The sequence below is a fragment of the Lagopus muta genome, chromosome 7, assembly GCF_023343835.1.
Source record: "Lagopus muta isolate bLagMut1 chromosome 7, bLagMut1 primary, whole genome shotgun sequence".
Taxonomy (NCBI): Eukaryota; Metazoa; Chordata; class Aves; order Galliformes; family Phasianidae; genus Lagopus; species Lagopus muta.
This window is the reverse complement of record NC_064439.1, coordinates 48,489,088-48,511,418: the sequence shown is the minus strand read 5'-3', so window position 1 is coordinate 48,511,418 and position 22,331 is coordinate 48,489,088. Positions and strand designations below refer to the sequence as shown.

The following is a 22,331-nucleotide window of genomic DNA, read 5'->3' as shown; positions in this document are numbered from 1 at the left end:
GCCTGGATTTTAATATTTTCTCATTAAATCAGGCACTCAGCTAAACACAGTGATTTTCAAAGCTCTGTGTAGGCACATTTGAAACTACAGCTGGAAGCTCTCTCAGACACTGAGCAATGACAGAGGCCAAGAAAGAGCCTTCAGCTTAGAGATGTCTAATTATGGTTGAATCCCGCCGTAGGTACAATCCATGGCACCCAAATTGCAGATAATATAATCTGGGAGTTTTAAAATGTTCAGATCTAGAAGAGTGATCAGCTGTGTCCGAAAGCTGATGGAGCCAAGTACAGGTGCAGCGTTGGAGTATGAGGCCATTTAAAGATAAAATACTTCTTTCAAAAATGGGAGAGAACTGATGTAGAATACTGTTCTGTTCTAAGTCAGCAGAAGCAGATCGCACTCTGTTTATGGAATTGCAGCATTACTTAGGCATTATTTCAGTAATCCTATTTACTAGGCGTTTACGCCTCGTGTGGCATAAAAATAAGAATTGCACTACCATGCTTCCCTTCTAAAACTCGGTCATCCTTACCATCCCAACTCCTAACTAATCAAAAGATCAGTGCTGCTAATTTTACTAATACAAAATAATCCTTAAGAAGTAAGGCCAACTCTCCTTACCTTTCTCTTTCCCCAAAAAATCTGCTTCCAGTGATGCTTGAAAAGAGCCCTCATTTAAAAGTACATGTGTGAATGCATCAAATTTTGTAAAGAGGCCCAAGCTGTAAGCTTGGTTGATGGAATTCTTATGGGAGAGAGTTTCCAGGTTACTGATAAGAGAAGGGTAGGGACAAACACATTCCTGACATAGAGCAGTGCTCATTTCTGAAGGCAAATTGACTTCTAAATACAGCTTATTGAAGAAATTCAGCACTTTTTAATAATGAAAGTCAGAAAAAAGTTTGTGTACCAACTTGCCATTGCCATTAGACACATAGCTTTTATGAGGCAATAGAAATATTTGTTTACATCTCCTGTTTAAAGAAAAAAAAAAGAGCAACATGCTGTAGCAAGCATGCATGCTTTGCTAGAGTAAGAAATAATTATGTTTTGCAGTTGAAGCTCGTGGGATTTTTTTCTGTTTAAGACCCTCTACAGTCTCTTTTAAAATTAACGTAGAAATCAGGTCTTCACAGCATGGTTTGGCAGCTTGAAAGAAGAATTAATCCTATATATATGAAAGAAAAGGTTATGTAACACTGCAATTTTAACAGGCTAAAGCTATGAGGGGTTTCCATGGTAACACTGCTGTCAGCAACTGCTTTGCTCTGGCATCTGGACATGTCTGGGTCTTCTGAGGTGACTGCAGGAAGATTAGATTAGAAAACACATGAGTGAAGTGAAGTTTGGCTGTAACTCAGCATCCTTCTATTAAGCAAAATAACATGCAAGCATTTCAGATGAAACTTGTAGGAATTTTGGTGTGGCAGGTGTGTGGAGGCAGTGAGCTGGAGACTGAGCACTGAGGTCTGATCACAAGTGCTGAAGATGGCAATCTGACCTACCTGCACTCAAATAGATTTGCATGACTTGTCTTCACCCTTACAGGGCTTTTGAAAAACTTGACATATGCATGTTGGCACAGCAGCCTCAACATTTATTAGAGAAAGAGATTTCTGTAAGGGGGCTTAGATTTACTTTTCCTTTGAAAAGCATCTTTAGAAATATCCTGCAATCTGCAGGAAGCCAAGACTGAACAGAAGAGAAAAGCACTTCTAAGTATTCCAAACGAGACATCAATTACAGCCATTTTGACTGTGTGTTGACCTAAACTGGACCTGAACCTCTTGATCTAGGCTGAGCAATAGCCAGAACTGAATCCAAGCTCAAGCAGAAGGGATGTTGCTGACTGAATCCCAAAATGCTGCAGTAGAATTGGAAACCAGTGAGGGCACAACTGTCCCACAGAATTTAGGAGATTGTACGTTTTTTCCTCTTCCAAAACCTGGAACTCATGCAGTTTTACAGCTTCTGTAGAAAAGGACCTTGTGTTAGATATCATCTGTGCTGTAAAAAGTGCTGTTTGGGGTGAGCCCCTTACTGTTCAGAGCAATTGATCCCTTGAACATCTTCATGGGTGCCAGATTTAGAAAGCCACTGACACATGTCTGATGCTTTAAATGTCGGGCACCCAGTGCATGTACAACTGAGTATGGACCTAGAGAAAAGTGATTCTGCACAAACTGATGAACTTTGTGACCCACTTCTTTGAACAATGCCCTTAAATGTGTTTCAGCCCAACGTGTGTGGAAGAAGTGTTTTAGAAAGTTTTCCTGGAAACTGGTGAGTTACAGGGGCAGCAGCAGGTTATGATGGGAACATTCTGAGTCTTGGGTGGGAGAAATTTGAGGTAGCTGGAAAAAACTGTAAGGTCAGCAGCGTTCTGGATTGTTGCTTAATAAAAACATTCATCCAGTGTGGTGCTATTATGAGAATACTGATAGCAGAAGTAAATAAAATTGACATTAGCACTTCCAGTGTGGTGATTATTATATAATTAACAGGCTTTATTTCTCGTAGATTTTTGCTGTGTTCTTGTTTTGTTCTGTTTTTATCTTATAGCTACTTTTATTTCAGATATATAGCAGTGAGAATCTTTCCACTCACTCTATACTATCCCATTTAGTTCCCACCATTCATTTCATTGCATCCCATACCTGCCATTCTTCCACTGAGCTTGATTAATGCCAATTTCTCTGCAGTCATTCCCTCAGCATGAGTAAGATCATGACCATATTTCCTCTTTATACAGGAGAGTATCGAGGCAGGGGATAAGGAGACAACTGGAATTGCTGAGAAAGAGAGCGAGGTACAGATGAACAGCCTCAGGAATATGGTTTTGCTTTAATATCTTCAAGAGGAGCATGGCAAAAATATATATATGTCATTTGCATGTTATCAATATGCAGAGAATACAATATGACTGTGACCCAGCTGTGGTACCAGAACATTTCTCATTCAGTGCAAGACCTACCTTAGAAACTGACTGTTGCAGCAGTACAGACTGATAAATATTTTGGGACAGAAAACAATACAGATCCATGAACAGAAAGTGGCATAATGCTGTTTCAATTGATATTTGTGGTAAAGAGAGAATATGCTGTGTAGATTCACAGTAGCTTTTACATTTTCCTTGAATTTGTTTGTCTAGCCTTCCTCTAAACATCTTCAAAAAAAGAAAAGGAATTTTGATTCATCATTTGTTTCTCCTAGCACAGCTGAAAATAATCATGCCAAAAGTTCATTTTCTAAAATACAAATCTGGCATTGAATTGGGTAAATTACAAAGCAACTGAAAAACTCGGTGACATACTTAATTTCTCTTTAGGTGGGCATGTTGAAATCTAAGGGTTGTATGGTTGTGTTTTGCTTATGTAAAGCAAGACACTATGAATCCTTTTGTACAGAATTGAAACTGTAATGTTTTCGAGTGGGCATGGAGAGCAGCACAGGAAGAAGAGTTACCTATTAAATGCAGGAAGAGAAGTAGGGAATGCGAAAGAAATTGTTATTCCTCATTGATAATTGCTTAGAATCTGTATCTCAAAGAGCTGACCAACTGTTTGATTATGTTATTTCTCTTAGTGCCACAACATATACAAACAGATTATAAACTGTTTTCTACTTGTTTTGGCTTCATGGTAGGCTCAGCTGTCCAAGCTTGGGTTTGTTACACTGATGTAAACAGGCATCAGCCCTTCTGCAGTCTGGGATATGTCCATGCTTTGTGGCTACCCAGGGTACCCTGTGTTGCAGGGAAGCAAGATGTGCAGCCAGCAGCTGTCCCTGCTGGGCAGCATGGCTGAGCCAGGATGAGGTCCCACTACCATGGGCTGCTTTCTTGCTGTGACCCATAGCCCTGCCTCACTGGTGCCATACTCCTCAACAGCCTGCTGTGTAGAAGCCAGGGGAATTATACTAAATAGAATTTACAGGATGGGAGAGGTAGATCAAACCCAGTTTCTATAGCTACAGGTGTTGATGTGCTGCAAATGAGTTGCACTGCTTCTCTAGCATTGTCTTATCACTACCAAGTCTGGGCCAAGGAACGCCTTGCTAACCCCTGAGCACAAAGGCTAAGCCTTTGAAATGCATCTTTCCTCTGTTTTCCAAACAACGTGCCCTCATAAAGTAACTTTTATCTGGTAAGTTTAACCTGTTTAGAGGAGCAGTATTACTGAATGCAGAAGAGATGCTGTCAGGGATCAAGCTGTTTGCTAAGATGATATCCTGGCTCCAGTGGAGGACTGTCCTTCTGATGCAACGTTCATAACCAGTTCTTCAGTATTACTCCAAAAGCCTTCCAAGACTTGTCAAGCAATTGGTGTGCTCACTAAAGCATGATAGTTAGTTCTTGATCTTATATTAGGTGGCTTAGCTATAATTATGACTAACTGTCATAAAAATTACCCAGTCCTTTTCTAAATCAAGCCGTGGAGCAAGATCTTCAGCTCTGGAACACAGGGAGAGCTTAGTGAGCTCCTCCCAGACCTCCAACTGCAGACTTGGTAGCTCTCCTCCTCTTCATGGCCTCACTCTTGCTGCTGCTGAATCTGTGGCATTGCACTGAGCTGACAGTGGTGTTAATTAGAGGATAATCCAACCAGCTGCATCCTGGGTAAAGAAGCATTCACTTTTACTGCAACTAAAAGTCGTGTGGCTCTTTTATCACAGCCTTCATTATATTGGATGACCCTCGTTTCTTCTTCTGCATGGCTGTGCAAATTTCAGTAACACTTCTGTAGGTAGCTAGTTTAGGATACTCTTAGTCTGTGTAATGTTACGGAAAACAGGTTCTCAAAATGAAGACAGGAAATACCTGCAAGTATGTGGCCCATTGTAGCTGGGTGTGGGATTCTTGCTGTTCTGATTTCAGTGGAATTGAGCCTCCCTCTTTTTAGTTTAGTTTTTTTTCTTCTTCTTAATCAAAGATATTTGATACTAATAGTGAGATTCATTCAGCACTAGGACACATGCTTTTGTAAAAGCCATTTTTTAATTACCCATCTTGCTTTGGTTTGGATTTCTAAGACACAGGAAATACACAGTTCTGCATATGTGAATGTGTTGTACATGCAGTGAGTTACAGCTACAGCTGTTGAGAGCATCTCCCTTTCAGTGCTGACTATCTGAGAGCTGACTCATGTAAATTAAAATTCTCCTCCGCAGTAAAAGAAAATTGGCCATACAAATCCAATAAGTAGAAAATAAATGTTGATCCTAATCACAACAGACAGCAAGATCAATTTCTGCAGCATGCTGTTAGAAGCACATGTTATAAAATCAATCTGATATGCATTCTGTTCCCCTTCTTTCATATTGGTCTCTTCCAACGCTTTCACATCCACTGTTTATTTGAATACTAGCCTGGGTCAAGATTGCTAAATTGGTAATACTCTGTGAGACAGATTTGCATGCCTTACAAGTCACAGGAGAAGTTGTCAACATTCATCCATGTCTTTTGACATTACTTCTGTTTGTGACAGAGCATCCTTCCCTAGCAGAATTTTTAGTTGAAGCTAAAATTTCTCCAGTGATTTCTGCAAAACACTGGAGTATTTTCTGCTTTCAAGGACTGCAGAAGAATTTATTTATCATATCAGATAATATCAGTCACTAGGGGTAGATATAGCTAAAACAAAATGACTGAAGAATGATCGTGAACAAATGCAGGCAGTTCAAGTTGAGCTCAGATAGCTGCGTTAGTCTCATTCATAGGTGGAAAATCAAACTGAGAAAACAGAGCATCAGGCTGTTAACTGAATTTCTGCTAAACTTAGCTTGATATTGGTACCTAGAAAATAGCTTTTCTTTAGTGTTAAAAACTTCCTGAAGTAAATTGAATTGACAGAACGTGGGGTTTTTATTTACCTTCACCATCCAAGCCTTAGGATTAATCTACAGTAAACTCAAGTATATCACTGTAAACAAATACCAGTATATACCAACACAAATGTTAGGGTGATACATAAATTATCTCTGCTGGAGGAAGGATTTAACAATGGCCTTTAGGAAGGTACTTTTCTATCCACCTTTCAATAACTGAAATAAAATGCATACTAACTTTTCAACACAGACTAATGACGAATGATTCAGTCATATCAAATCTGCTTGGGTCTTTATTTACGTTTCTTTCTTTTTTTTAATTGGCCTAGCTATAGGCTAACATTTTCTAATACCTGATGACATCAGAATATTTCTAACCTTTATCTAGCTGTAGAGTATATTTGCTTCAGCTAATATAGCCCAAGTTGCACATCTCTGTTCAAAAGGAGTCTAACTAAGGCAATGCTCTTGAAGGCAGTCCAGGTCTAGAGATTGGAGACAGCAGCTGGAGAAGACTTGCAGCCTGTTCCTAAGAACAGACTTTATGTAGCACAGTGGACCTCGGGACAGTTTGCCAAGCTTCAACTCACCATGAACCTGCAGGGAATTTCTCACACCGAACAGCTTGGAGGCAAATCAGCCCTGAGAATGCAGTCCCATAACTGTTACAGAGAGCAGTGGAAGGAGCCCGTTGTGAGGAAGAAGAGGCAGTGAAAACACATGAGCCTTGAGAAATTTTTCCTGCACTAGCAATACCCATCTGAAACTCTACTGCATGTTCACAGGAAGGTTTTGTAAATGTCCCTCTCCTGCCTGTAAATCAGCTTTGTTGTGCAAGCCTACCCCTGTGCTCCCTACATGGTGCTTCAGGTATAGGATGGCAGCTTCTGGTGCTGCTTTCCCCCTTGGGTCAGGAGAAACCCCAGTGAAACCAAAGCCAGGGGTCGGCAGCAACTAAGGAGATCGCAGAGTACAGGATATCTCCAGCTGATATCCACAGCTCGTGTCCTGAAAGGTTTCTCCTTTTGTTCTGCAGGTGGTGAGTGCTGCAGATGGGGCAGTGGCAGTGGAAGACAGTGTAGTGGTGGCAGCAGGAGCTGGTGAGGGTGCTGCTCCCACTGAACAGGAGGCTGCTGCTGAAGGTGACAAACCTCAGGGAGAAGAAAAGGAGGGTGATGTTTCTCAGGTACCTCATGTTGTTGTGTGGGTGAGCATTAGAGGAATCCAGCCAGATCCAGCAGCTCCCAGCACAGGCAAGGCTGATGCAGCTCCATGCCCCCAGGGTCCAACAAGCTGTGAGGATGAGCATGTATTATCAGTCAGTGCACACACAGAGCACGCACAGACATGATATTTGTGCATACACAGACAGCCATGGAAATCACAGACAGGCACACGGGGTACTCGCACAAACACAAGCATTACCAGAAGCCTCATCATGTTCTCCTCTCTGGCTGAGCAGGGTAGAGATCTACTAGTGAGAACATATATATTTGTATATATATGCTGATGTCACTCAAGTCCACTCACCTGAATGTCTCCAGTGGCTGGCACCTGGATCTCTCATGTAGCTGGCAGATGGGCACACAGGCCCTCCAATCCATGATCTGACCCTAGTGCACACACGGGCAAGAACAAAAGACAGCCCTCACCCTGGAAAAGAGTTAGCAAGCAACTTAATGAGAAGATAGGACAGACCACACTCATCAAGTGCAGGACGTGGCCAGATATTCATTTGAACTATCCACTACTTACATGCAAGCAGCCCATTTATGCTGTTACCTGTGCCTTTGTTGTCCCACACTTGTTCCTCCCCAAATCACCTCAATCCACCCACTGCTTTTGGTTTCTCCCTTAAACATCCCATAGTAAGTCTTGTACAGTAGTGTGTCCCATGGCTCTAGGCAACAACCTCCCTCAGTCCTGAAGGTGCTCTAGTGTACGATGGATTTCACACCTGGACACTGGGACAGCCCTGAAAGAGGTCCAGGTCACTTCTGCTTTTGCACCTTGTGTTCCTCTAAGCTCTTAGAACTTTTACTTTTCTGCACAATTATTGTTCTCTGTCTTGATGTAAGAATCCGACCTTCAGCAGAAGTAAAGAAACATGTTTTTCAACTTGAAATAAAGTACGAAATACTCTTGTGGTGCTTTTGTTGTATTTTATTTCTTTTCCTAGGAAAAGGTCAGCAGCATCCCTTCAGTCGTAATAGAGCCAGCATCGAACAACGAAGGGGAAGGAGAAGAACATGATGTGATCATGAACGAGTCCAAAGATGCTGCAGCAGAGATGGGCACTCAGGGCACTGACAGTGAAACTTCCCAAGTTGGAAGTGAGCAGAAACCAGCTGAAGAAATCCAGACTGCACCTTCTCGAGATCAGCCTTCATCAGCAGGAGACACAGCTTCTGACATGCCACCGGGCTTTCTCTTTAAGGTCTGCTTGTTTGTTTTTCTTTTAGACATCTTTTCACATCTAGCTTCTGTGGATGTGTCTGAAAATTGAGTCATTACAATGGTTTACTGAGGCCAAAGGATGCCTAGTTTCACAGCCACATGCTTGCATGCACATATACTCACCCAACCTTTGTTTTTTCTCCGTACATGAATTTTGAGAAATATATTTTCTGCACTTGGATTTTGTTGGTTACATCCCTCTGTAGCTGTAAGAATCATTAGAGGTGTCCTTTCATCTTGCCAAATCAGTACTGACAGTGAATCTTTTAAGTAAAATTCCACTGCCAGCAATTTAGACAGCAATATTATAAGATCATTTGCTACCAATACCAAAAAGGCATTTTTCTGGCCTGAGAATCTGTAGAGGAAGTTCCAGCCCTATTGAAATCTATGGGACTTCAGCAATTCTCTGTAATGAAGTTGAAGTGTCATTTTATGTCTTTAGTATTACTATACTTACAAACTGTTTCGGTATTCAGACAGAAAAGTTTAATGAAGCTTGTGGGAAATTCTCTCCTTGGCTGGTAAGAGCCACAGAGATTCCTGGTTCACAAGGTTCTTTTCACTTCAGAATCAGTGAGCAGGAGAAACGCTCCTTGAGGATAGATGAACTTTATATGCTCCCTACTATAATTTGCATACTTCAGACTAATTAGTCCCATAGCAGTCCATAAATATGCCATTCTTTCTGATCCAATTTCATTGGTCGAGATTTTCAGCAAACAGTGAGAATAACATTAAGGTTAGAGTGAGCGGTATTGTGCAGTTTTGGTGCAGACCTGCTGCCACAGTTCATCTTGTGTTTTTTGTCATGCTCCCTTGAGTCAAACATAAATAAGAAGTGGCAGAATATATGACTGCCATCTGGTTCTCAATGCTGTGTTATTTCATTATTGCAGAGTTACCATGGAACTGTCTGTGCCTTTGAGAAAACTAGGATAGTATCTCTCTACAGGAGGAAGAGCTATTTAGTTACAATGATCTGTTCACAACAGTGTACTAACTCCACAAATGTTTTAATAATCACCTCTTTGAAAGAGATATTTTTGGCATTCCTATCTGCCAGTGAATGGGAGTTCTTTCCAGGACAGACAGGAGCTATGGCTCCCATTATTAACTTCTTTTATCTTATATTGAAACTGGTGTTGTAACCTCACTCTAATTTTCAGGGATGTTTACACCAATAATAGTATCTAGCAGACAACATAAGTAAGGGTCTGAAATAACATTTCCTGTGATTCTTCTCCAAGCTTATTAGCAAAATGCTGCCATCCCTCTCCTCAGGTCTAGTAATGATAGTAGGAAATGAAAGCAACTTCCTTGCATGGTAGGAATAATGTAACAGGACTTGTCCAAGAGGCAGCACCTGTGGGATTCTGCAACCTTGGGAAAGGATGTTTGGTTTCTTTCAGTAGTTTCAGGAAGATTTACTGAAGCTGTACCTGTTTCATAAGCTATAAGTAGAAACTTTGATGTGAACATTAACAACTTGAATGTATGTATCAATGGCCATATATTTCCATAAAGAAACAAGTGAAAGAGTACACTTTTTTCTTTTTTCACAATGTCTCTATTTTGATAATTTCTGTATATTTGGTACTTTAGGTTGAAGTTCTGCATGATTTTGAGGCAGCTAACAGTGATGAGCTTAATTTAAAACGAGGGGATATTGTACTAGTAATTCCTTCTGAGACCACAGCTGATCAGGTAACAACATGATTATTTATTTCTTTTGTTAATGTTTCCCTTTGTCTCAGTCTTCTTCTCACTGCTTATAGTTAATTTGAAATGTTGATTCAAAACATCTTTACTGTTAGAAAACACCAACATTCTTATTTTGTCCTTTTACTTGGTTTAATTTGTGACCAAACAGCACAGTTAACTAAACTAAAGTCCCAGGTATGTACTGCCAACAGGATCCAACTTCAGTACATTTTTCTAGGCACTTTTATGTGAGTTTTATACAGGCTTACATACATATGTAGGCTTAATACAGAAGATGGCTTACAAATTGTGCATCCTGCTATCATTTTGTTGTAACATTGGGTCAGAACTGATCGTATGTTTCCCCACATGCTCAGAGTTTTACATGGAGATCTGGAGAAATATACATTTGCCCAGAGACAGCACTGAGACTGCACACAAACAGTTCTGTCCTGCAGCCAAATGGCACAGAGGTGTTCCTACATGTCCTGTGTGCCTCTTGGAACCTGAGCCTCACACAGCTGTGCTCTTGAGCTGCACCAGCAATCACTTTGTCTTTGATGCAAGAACCCAACAGCTCAATGTCATTGAAGATATTTTATTTTGTTTTAACAGCATGTTTCAGGTTAGTTTTTAAACAACTTAATTCCACATGCTGTATTGATTTGCAGTCAAGTGAATTAATTTTTGACTACTCCTTGAAGAGAAGACCGCCTTGTACAATTAGTATGAGCCGCTTCGTGGCTGCAGTGGCAGCAAGTGTTGATGAAAAATAACCCACTGAACTAGGGGCTGCGAGGTTGGGGTCTGAATCCTGCACAGTTAGATAGCAGGTGCTCTGCTCTGAATGAAGAGCATTTCTGAAAATATGCCCAGATAGTGTCTAGTGTGTATTTGGAGAGCCAGAAACTGTTCATTATCTAAGCTGAACTCTCTCTTAATACAAGAGACAAGTAATTGTTTTGGTTTTTGATTCCTTTTTATTATTGTTTCTGAATAAAAGATTATTTTTATTTTCCTTTTCACTAGGACACTTCATTATTTTTGTAGGGACAGATTCTCTTATTCAAACTGTGCTGCGTGACACCTCTTGGGCTGCTCAACTGATTTTATTGTCAGTATTTGCAGAACCTACTTTAAGGATATAAAAACAGGTTGTCTTCAGTTATTTTTTCTTATAATGTTTTGTATATATATATATACAATATATAAATATAAATATATATAACCTTTACTTGGTGAATCCATTAATTATTTTTCTCTTGTGGTGTGCATCCAAAAAGCCCATTAGCATTAATTGGAGTAAATCGTGTGCAGTGATGGAGAAAATAAAGCTCCATGTATTCGTGTTTCTGAGATCATTCTGCTCATATCTTTATTACTCAGTGCATATTTGCCCTTCGTGTTTAACATCACCATAATACTTAATTTTTCTCTTTTACCGGATATTTTGCTGATTTACAGAGAGTATTTGATCTTGGTTCTTTTTTCTCCTGCAAAATTGATCTGTCTAAAACCATCATTCTGATATGGCTGGTGCTGTCAGCCTGTGCTCCCTGTTCAAAGCCAACTAATCCCACCCAGTGACTTCAATTTTTTTCCATAATTATTGAGTTGAAGTTATTATCCATTAAAACTTCAGTCCTGAGTAGAATCTACTCTGTCCATAGTAGAAAACTTCAGTTCCTCCGTCTCAGGTTTTCCAAAAGGTGAGCTTCAAAAATGTTCTGCTAGTTACTCCATCTCTTTTTGTCCTTTCTGTAGAATAATAATGAATCAGCATTAGAAATTCCCTGTTAATCATCACTTTACTCTGACTCCTGTTCTTAAAAGGAACAAAGCACAGAGTTAGTCATTTTCATAGTGAGATGAAAACAGGCTGATCACTGCAAAAAATACTGAATGGATTTTATTCCAGGTGAAATGGATAGCTCTTAAGAGAACCCAGCACTTTCCAATAAGAAATCTTCCTTTTGATTGATGGTGCTGCTGAGGGTTTGGATTGCAGTGTTGCGTGTCAAGATCTGGCTTAGGCTAAAGTTTCCAGGAATGTTTGAAAAAGGTTGTTGAATATCAACTGACTTTTAGTTTCTAGAAACTATGATGGCAGAGAAAACAAGAACTGTTATTTCTTCTGACTGTCAATACAGGAATGAGAGAGAAGAACTCTCAGAAAAAAAAAAAATCAGATGAAAACATTGATTTTTTTCCCCTCATCTGTGGCATTCTATAATGATTCTAGCACACTGCTGTGCTCTTACTGTGTAAGTATCCCAATATTGCTGTGAGAACTTTGAAAACATCTCCACATGCATTTGCACAAATGCAGATTTGCTGTGACACTGGATGACTCCAGAGGCTGATTATCCAATTTTCAGTTCAGTTGGAGGTGAGGTGGGTTAAAGGCCATCTAATGTGCTCACAGTCTCACAAAACCATGGCAGAACAGAGAAAACAGTCTGTGCAAAATCAGAGTATGCTGTGTAACAAATCACCACTTCTTTTAGCCGTATGGCTCTAAAACTTCTCTGGGGTTGGAGTATGTAGAAAGAAATGGGAGAGACCTGACACTGAGGATGCTCTGTCTTTTCTCTTTCAGGAGGCTGGCTGGTTGACAGGCATTAAGGAATCTGAGTGGCTTCAGTACAGAGATGCAAATAGTTATAAAGGACTTTTCCCAGAGAACTTCACACGCCACCTGGAATAGTTCTTCTCACAGGCACATGAATGTGTTTTGAAGCTCAGTCAGTGGGTTCTTCACCTCTTTGAAACACAGGAGCCCACTTTTTTTGTAGTTCAGGCTGTTAATGGTTTACAGATCGGTGCCAGACAAAGATTGTTGAAGCATATCAAAATGAGCATGAGTGCAAACAGTTAAGCTAGCAATTTCTGAAGCAGTGCGTGGAAAAAAAAATCAAATAAAAACAGAAATGTCCTTTATTTGTTCACATGTACGTGGCAACAGGTTTGTTTGTGCTTTGTCAGAGCTATGGTGATCCTGTATTTGGTCCTTTCCCATGAAATCCAAAATTAGCCTCCTTGATACCAAAACCTTAACTTCTCTGCACTAAGTGTATTGTATTGAGTTGCACTGCAGAAAATTTAATTAGTAATCCTGTAGTAATGAGGTCAAACTATTATAAGTTTCATGTGTTTAAAAAAGATAATTAACTGCTGCAACGTTTTTCAGTGTTACTTTTGGACATGCATAGTATATATACACAGGAACTTGGGTGTGTATATATAAGTGCATATGGGTATATATGCATTTTAACAATTTCATGGTAGTTCTTTGACTGTGTAGTGTCATCAGTACATGCATTGCTCTCTCACTGTCTGGCATTACAGGAAACAGTTTTGTTCCAAAGCAAAACTAGCTGCTCCATTGCCAAAACACTGAACAGTATCCGTGTTAGTAATGTGAAATTTTCATTCTGAGATGATGAATAACATCATTTTCAAAGCTGCTAAACCTTTGAGAAGGCATGGCTCGGTTTCCTCTTCCAGCTGCAGTAGTTACAGTGAGATAATCTGGAAGGGGAACTGTTATGATGCTCATCTATAGTTTTTTATTTAATTGGCTGAATAAAATTAAAAAAAAAACACAACAAAATTAATCTCTGAGAAATAAACATATTTTCACAATAAGTATTTATGCAGCGTACCTTCACAAATCCTTTTAAATGAAGATATATAATGTATCCTGTATCAAAAAGTCATCTGTAACTTATGTTTTCCAGTGCTGTGTCATTAAAAATAAACCTTTGATCCAAAGACGTTTCATCTGTGATGCTTTTGAAGTTGTGTCACAATGAATTTCACGTGGTTCCTGTGTTCTATTAGGGAATCTAATTTTAATTTAATGCCTCCTTTTCCAAAGAAACACAGTGCAACTGGTGCACCATCTAAACTCTTGCTTTCAACCTCGAGATTCCAACAGGTCTGTCTCCCAGCTCAGCACATCTCCTGGCTGCTCCTCCTGGAAATGGGCTCTGGCCACCAGCAGCAACAAGGGAACTTGTCTGTGCCCAACTGTCACTCAGACTGCTACCTCTTATTCGTTTCTTGCTCGTCCATTCATCTTGTGTGAAAAGAAAATTCTCCATCAGTCTGCTCTGCTCTGTTTGCTGATGCATGGAAGATACAGCCATTTAGGAACACCCACATTTTCCTGGCAGCTCAGTTATTTTTTGTGATATTTTGGTTGTGAGCCTTTTTTTTTGTGCGTAGAAGTTCTTTCTAGTCTAATTTGTCAGACTTCAGTTGAAGAAATAGAATTTTATTGTTCCTCGGAAAGAGGAGGGAAGTTGCTTTCTTGGTATTTACTGAATCCAGTAGTTTTCAAGAGGAACTTTAATGGTGGAGAAGTGGAGTGGCTCGACTGCGGCAGCTGGGATTTTGGCTTTAAAATGTTACAGTGAGCAACTGGAGTCTCAGGGTGTTGTGGAGAGCTCTTTGGTTTTCTTTTCAAACCTTTAACAGGCTTGGAAATCGATAGTGATCCAGGACCAAGAATTTCTCCAGGGGAACAACTTTTCATTTGTTTCTGACATTACAGTAAATTGCAGACTCCGGTGCACCCGGTTGTCATAATGACCTGTTAAACCTCACGTATGGTGCAACTCTGATAACCTCCAGGCCACAGTTTCCTGCTTACCTAGATCTCAACATTTGCTTTGCAGCAATAGCTGTTCTACAGATCACTGCAGATGACCCACAAGGAGCCTCCATTTCCCTGTGCAATCTGTGCAGTCACTTCTCAATCAAGCAGGTCTGTCATTACAGCCATATTGCTAAAGAAGCAGAGAATGGTGTGAGATCCCCAAGGAATCTCTTTATCCAGTGATATCTGTGTGCCCTCATCTTGCTAGAAGTACCCAAGTCAAATTTAACACTCTTGACCTTGATACTCCTAAAACCTTGGTATAGGTGTATGTGCCAAATTCACTGATAGGAGGTTTGAGGTATGCATGAGATTGTACGTAGAAGGGAAAGGTGCCTAATCTACAGCAAATAATTTTCATGCTTCCCTCTGACATGCTCTTCAGCAATACTTCTTCCTCCTATTCTGTGTTTCTAAAAATGTCTTCAGTATAAAGAAAAATACAATTTCAAGAGCCATCTAACGTCTGCCTCTCGCTGCAAGCACTGCCATTATTTGCTGAACGTACAAAGATGTACAGATGATTGTTGCACATGATGCATGTGTGATCGGTGTGCTGCAGGTCACCATGGACATGACACCGTGCTGGTGTGAAGTACATCTTACATCTCACATCCACACCTCAGATCCACAAAGCAAATAGGCTTCTTGTGGGAAGGATGAGGAGAATTATTAATGTTATCCTTAAAAGCCCCTGCAAAAATTCATATAACAAGATGATAGATGCAAAAGGAAGGACATTGATAGACTAGCCAAAATATTATTTGTCCTAATTTTCACTCTGAAATATGGAGCTGATAAATAGAAAGATTTATCATTTGGAATTTAGAGCTGTTTCTCATATTTGATTTCTTCTTACTCGTGTTTCATAAGACAATCAGACTTCTCTCTCAGACACATTTATTTCTGCAGCTCCTGAGATGCACAGCATAAAATAAATGTATTTCTTGGTCATTTATATAAGCTTATTCATGGGAAAGCAAGGCACATTTTTCTATTTTATTCTTTTGTTTGTTTGTTTGCTGCTGTTACATTCAAGTGATACCCTCCTCCCCAGAGCTGTATTAGCCCAGCAATAGCCTGTTGTGCATTGATTTCTCTAGAGACCTATTTATGCCTAGGACAGCATACACTGCTAACCTACAGCAGCTATCATTTCTATTGGTACACTGAATGAACACTCAGAATATTTAGGGCCCTGATGTCCTGATCCTGTGGGCTATGGACGCTGGGCCTTGGAAGTAAGACAGAGTAACTGAAGATGGAGGAGCGTCTCATGGGAGTGAACTGATCAATTGTGCATTTGCAGCTTGTCTGTCCAGTTTGCAACCTTTCACGAATAATGGAAAGTGTGCAAGATGAATGGCACTTTTGTCCCATTCCTCATTCTCCTCCTCCTCTCCCTACCCCCTGCTCCTTGTTCCACCCCTTCCCTACCTCACACCTGGATGCATCTGTCCCTGCCACCAGAAGAGAAAGCGTGCTGTGGGTACCATCCTGCTTGAACTGCGTGGGACTTGTTTGCACGGTGCTCTGGTTACTGATGCCCTAGCACCAGGAAAGCACAAAGTAAATCATAGTCTCATTAAGCTCTTGCTTAATGAACGTGTTTAAGTATCTTTCTGACTCGAGGAAAAAAGACATTGAACAATGTTGCTATGATGGGTAAGGTAAGTGGATGAGGTGGTGGGTGTAGGTGCAGTTTGCAGGACTGGGCAGGCAGAGCACAAGCAGCCATTCCAGTGTACAGAAGCTCAAATAGGATTTTATTGTCAGTTTGCAAAACAGATTTAAAGGATCTTCCTTTGAAACAGTATGTCACAGGTGATGACTCACCATTTGATAAGCCAATTCCTGTCTACAAAAAGTAGTTGGCCTAGTTAACTAAGGTCAGATTTCTGAAAGCAGTGCAAAAGAGCATGGAGATGTTTTTCTATCTGCTGTAATGAGCAGAGCTGGCTCTGATGTGTTCTCTGGCAGCAGAATGTTTGCTGCAGATCAGAGACTGCAGGCAGACCGTGGGGTTGAAGCCAGCTGCTTTTTGAGAGTAAAGTTTCGTCGTCATTCAGGGGGAGGAATTTGAGTTAATGTGATCTCAGTCCACACCTAGAATCAGAGAATACAAAATGGGGGGTGATTTAAAACTGAGCATCTCCCCAAATGCATAGATACTTGAGAAGATAACCACTTTTCAAGAATTCCTCTCTCAGATCTGCATCCACTGATTTTAGCTCCGATGCTGTCTTTGCATGTAGCTGCCTCCAGCAACATTTCAAACAGACCTGTGTTACTCTTGTATGGATGTCTTTGACCCATCAGCATCACATGGGGAAAACCACAGCACTTTCCAAACACTTCCTCCTGTAAATCAACAGGAAGACTTCATAATTAACATTATTCTAGCAAAGCTGAAATCAATCAAAAGTCAACTGTGCTTCGTAGCACAGTGTGCTTAGTAGCAGTTAACAGAAACTTTGCTGAGAGAAAATGCTTAGAAAATAATGGAAGTACCACTCCACGCACAGACAGGACTTCTGCCCAGCCGCAGAGCAGAGCAAAGCAGCATGTAGCCATTGGAAATATGGTCTGCAGGAGTCAGAGGCTCACATGTGCCAGAGAGCATCAAGCTCCTCCATCCTGGTGGGTGTGTGCTGAAGTACCATTGTGCCAGGCCAGCATCTGCCATGTGCTCAAGCAAGGCACGCATCTACACTGCTGGGCACATCTGGTCCTAATAGGCCAGGGTTCAAAAGTTCTCCGTGAGCTGTCAGAAAAATAGGCCCAACGTGAAGCTGGGTGGCTCTTCTGGAACAAAGCACTGCCTCTCTGTAGCTAACAACAAGCACAGAAGTCCCGGATGTATCCTGAGCAGGGCTTTAGAGCAGAAAACAAACTGGAGCCTCTCCCTTCTGGTGCTGCTCTGGCATTCAGTTTGCTGTGTATCAGTGAATGAAAAAAAAAAAGAAAGAAAAGCAAAACAAGAAACCATCATAACCATGTAATCTTGAATAATCTGTGTGTCAAGATCACATTGCTGAATGTGAAGGTGATACAAAATTCTCTCAGTGGCCAAAACCTGACAGACCCCAGACCTGACAAAATGCTGTGACCCCACAGGTCCTGTAGAGAAATAACAAAGTAGAAGCTGCCTGTAGCCATTCACAGGGGTTCAGAACACTTAAAATAAAGTCTATGTATGATAAACATTTTACTGGAGAAGCTATAAAAATCCTGAGTCTTTGAGTATCTCCTGGTGCAGCAATGAAAATCATACTCCTGTCCATTTAGAAAAGTACTCTCCAAAATAAAAGGGATTGGTACACTGCTGTTCTGCTTGAAAACGTCAGCATGCTGTAGGAATTCTCAGCATCTGCCCACACTCCTTACACAGCTGCTCAAAAAGTTTACTCCCTTACTCCAGCAGAGGGTGGCAGACACTAGAATTTGGGTTTAGCGATTGGAGATACCATCTGATTCAGTCTTCAGATAGGATTTTTTTTGCAATGACCTCTCATTATCTAAAGTTGGCTCACAGCTGCAGACACAGGGCAAATGAAATGAGTCTTACGTACAGAGCAACTGGCTACTTCAGCATGCTGGCAAATGAAGATGGAGCAGCTCATTACCGAGCTGTTCTCTAACTCGTTGCTCTAACTCATCTTTGTGTTTCACGCATGTTAAAACTTACAATATAGATCAAACTGGAGCAGGTGCTCATGGAAGATCTGTACCATGTAATGAGATATTTGGCTAATTCAAAAAGACAACGTTAAGAAAGAAAGTAATTTTCTATGCTACCTCTGTTTAAAACAACTTCCTAGTTCATCTTGTTTAAATAAACAGCCAACTTACTAAAAATGAGAAGATTTTAAAACCTTTAAGTGGTCTCATGCTCTAGCTCCTTGGCACTACTTTGATCCTATTAAGCCAACATCGCTCACAATTTTCTTACATATCTGCTCCTGTTTGCAGCCTGGTCTAGTATGAGATATGGAGGTTGCTGGCCCTGCCTGTGGCAGGGGGGCTGGAGCTTGATGATCCTCGAGGTCCCTTTCAACCTTTCTATGATTCTATGATTCTCTGCCTCCATCTCTCTCCGTTCACTTACCTGTGCTTAGCTCTGGCCTCACTGGGATAAGTGCTGTTCCCCTGCATTCACAGTGCTGTGGTATTTGACTCTCAGCTAAAACACCAAAACTAAATGAGCATTAGCAGTCTTTTCATGCTGAGTGCCTGCAGCCAACAAGTCAGTTCCTGTGAGTGTCCTCAAAAGGACAGAAAAGGAGGTAAAAGTGGGTGTAGGGATGTGCTTATGTAGGTTTCATGTACTCCTTAGGTTTTGTGCCATGATGACACGGCATGTCATGTGCCCCTCTCAGCACTTGTGTGTGCCTGTGTGTCCCCTTTCTCTCACTGTCAAAACCTGAAACTTTCAAAGAGGCCTGAAGCACCAGCAGCTGGTAAATCTCATGTTTCTATCAGAGGCCTCGGGAGCCTGCCTCCTCTTGCTCTTTCAGTCCCAGAGCACTTATTGCTGGGAGCCCTGCTTCTGTCCCCTGAGGAGCAGCAGCAGCAGAGGCACATCAGGCTTCCAGACCCAGCGGGGCACTGATGTCCGAGCACAGGGGCATGTCTCTAGCTGCTGCCTCCTCATCACTTCTCTCCTCCATCACTTTCCAAACACAGCATGGTTTAACACAGCCTGTGGCTAAGCCCCATCCCTTCCCAGTGGGATGAGGGAGATAATTGGAAAAAATAAAAGCAACCACAAACTAGAACTCATGGCTTAAGATAAAATTGTTTACTAAGATAGAGAAAAGAGTTATAGTTATGACTATATGTATACAAAGAATTATAGTTATGACCATATGTATACAAATGCATATAACAAATGATGCACAAGCAACTGCTCGCCACCCACCAATGAGTGCCCAGCTAGCCCCCTGAGCAGTGGAAAAGAGCAAGAAGAACAACTCACTCCCCCTTCAAAACTCTCCTTCTGCATGATGTCATATGGTACGGATAGCCCCTTGGCCACTTTAGGCGGCTGTCCTGAATTTGTTCCCTCCCAGCTCCTTCTACAGTTCAGCCAATCTCGTGAGATGTGGTCAGGGGGCTGCCCACACTGACTGCCAGACTTAGGGTCATTGCCTTTTATATGGAATTAGTGATGGTGTTATGAAATGAAAAATGTTTAGGAAATGCTTGATAGGGAGCTAGAGTTGTCAAAGAGAAAGAGAGCAAGGAAGGAAGAAGTGGTATGGGAAGTGGCTAGGAGACAGAAGGGCATGATGAATTAAGTCACTGAGTTTGCATCTCAAATGATTTTCAAGTTTCACCTCAGGACACAGAATCCTGAATGATGAGCATTCAAGCCTGGGGAATTGTTACAGGATGAAAAAAATGTAGCAAGAACTCCAGGCTTCCCCTGTGTTTGTCTGCACCTGCCAGACAGAGCAGGAAGGAAAACCTGAACGTGCACTGCAGCAGTCCAACTTCCTGCAAGCTCCTGGTGCCTGGATGCCCTGAAGCAGCAACGGGCAGGATCAAGGCCAGCACAGCACTCCTGCTCATCTTCCAGCTCATTGGACAGCTATAAATTCAACTTACATATTTTTCCCCCCTCACCAAACCACGTGCATTTTTTCCGACAAAACCAGGCTTTCATTTCTGACTGTTTTGACATTAAGGCAGGAAACCAACAGCGAGGTTTATAAAAATCTAAAAGTTATGGATGGCAAGCACTTCATCAGAAAACAATCAGCTGTTGTCCTGGGATCTAGACCTTGCTCTAGAGACTCCCTTGGATATTGTTTTGTTCATTGACTGGTACCGCAGGAGGCCTGGGGCAGCTCCCAAGCGCATTGCCTACATGGCAACCAGGCTGCTCCTTGAGAATGAGTCCGATGAGGGGAAATTCAGCATCGAGAAGGACCTCGCCAAGTCCCAGTGCACCCTGACAGTGGGCAGACTCACTGCACAAGATGCTGCTACCTACTGCTGTGCCAGATGGGATGCACAGCAGCAGAGAGCCATGGGGAACCTGCACAAAGACACGCTCTGCTTCCTGAACGAGACGTTACAATGCAGACAACCTGTGGGACCTTCCCTCTGCATCTTTATTCTAGGCACATCCTATGTGGGCTCTAAAACGGTTGCATTTCTTGTACCGTTTGGCCCAGCCTAGAAGGTCCCTCTGTTGTGCTGCTTTCTCACAGCATCACCTGCTGGCTGCGCAGGGCCCCTCTCTGGATGGCCGCCAGTGAGTCACATCCTGCCCTCAGGCACAGCCCCTGTCCCTGCCACAGAGCTGGGGGCTTTCTCTGGGGCACAGCACGCAGGCACCACGAGAAGAATGCTGCTGCTGCTGCTGCTGCCACTTCTGGCCCTGGCTGAAGCCTGGATGCATCCATTCCCCTCCCCGTGGCGGCTCCACTTGCAGCAGCAGCAGCAGGCTGTCCTGCGTACACCTGCGGGCAGCAGGCTGGCAGTGCTTGCTGCCTTTTCTCTCCTTCTGATACACGGACATGCACAAGTGCTGCTGCAACAGAGTCCACCATCTGCTACCAGAAAGAGATCCACAACTGTGAATATTGAGTGCCAAGCTGAGGGCATAGATGACTTCCAGGCTGCCTACGTCCACTGGTACTGACAGCTGCCTGCCAGAGCTCCTCAATTTCTCCTTTTTGTGACAGCAAAATCACAAGTTTCCTATGATTCAGAATCCTATAGGAACAAATATTCGTCTTATAAAAATGAGAATAATATCTGCACTCTCTCAGTTAAGAACATACAGGATGGAGATGAAGGTACCTACTACTGTGCCTACTGGGACTCTCACAGCAGGAGCAGCCTGCAGGCAGCCCTTACAGAAAGCTGGCTGCAACCTGAGCAGCACACTTTGATACAAGTGCCGAGAAACACAGCTGCCTTCCTGCCCCCATCTCTCAGCCTTCAAGGCGTCCCCACAGGTTTAAGCAGAGGAAGGAATTCCAAGATGAGTCCATCATTTCCTCTCCCTACCAGCAGCCATCCTGCCCCTAATGTTCACTTTTTTGCTGCTGGAATGGCAGCACTGAAGGACTGGATTCAAAATGATGGATCTGCTCTTCAACTATGTTGAAGGCAACGGGGGGAGGAACATTAAAGCAGTGGGAGAAGCATTTGGTAGAAGCCACCCGCTTGGCCAGTGCTCAAGGACCTATGAGCCTAGACCGTTGCAGTGGAAATGCTGATACCACGAGGTATCTTACTGTGAAGGCTGTATGGGAGCTGCTGAATCACAGCCTGAACCTCTGATTGATCACCTGAGGCGAGCACTGATCAGCCCTCGGAGCACAAGTGAAGGCAATTTGCTGCTGGAAGGGATGGAGCCTGGCTGCACCTCTCCTAGACCCCATTTAAGAGCTGACTGCCAGTGGGGAAGGATCTCTTTTGGAAATACCTCCTTTGGAGTTTTCCAGTGAGCCCAGCACAAAGGTAAGCCTTTTATCTGTTCTTTTTGGTGTCATAACCTGCTTAGTAAAACTCTCTTGCATATTTCTTAATTATAACACCTGTATAATCATTGATTATTCTGATTATCATTGAAGACTAAAGAGATTAAATGAGAATTTAAGTCACAGAAAAGCTGCTCCATCACAACAATTGTTTATTGGAAGCGTCACAGAACAACTAAGAC

General features: G+C 42.0%; 1 protein-coding gene and 1 pseudogene across 2 annotated transcripts in view; both read left to right on the top strand.

The window, feature by feature from the left end:
* The window catches only part of AMPH (amphiphysin), a 102,767-nt gene extending 89,012 nt beyond the window's left edge, over positions 1 to 13,755 (top strand). Inside the window, exons 18-22 of one of the 2 annotated variants that reach the window (XM_048951351.1) lie at positions 2,753 to 2,809; positions 6,863 to 7,012; positions 8,006 to 8,263; positions 9,889 to 9,990; positions 12,587 to 13,755. In XM_048951351.1, the coding sequence (XP_048807308.1) occupies positions 2,753 to 2,809; positions 6,863 to 7,012; positions 8,006 to 8,263; positions 9,889 to 9,990; positions 12,587 to 12,694 (675 nt within the window). In that variant the 3' untranslated portion in view covers positions 12,695 to 13,755. The remainder of the gene's footprint in view (positions 1 to 2,752; positions 2,810 to 6,862; positions 7,013 to 8,005; positions 8,264 to 9,888; positions 9,991 to 12,586) is intronic. The other variant, XM_048951352.1, reaches the window with a different exon arrangement.
* Positions 13,756 to 20,977: 7,222 nt separating this feature from the next.
* Positions 20,978 to 21,773, top strand: LOC125696475 (uncharacterized; annotated as a pseudogene).
* Positions 21,774 to 22,331: the final 558 nt, after the last annotated feature.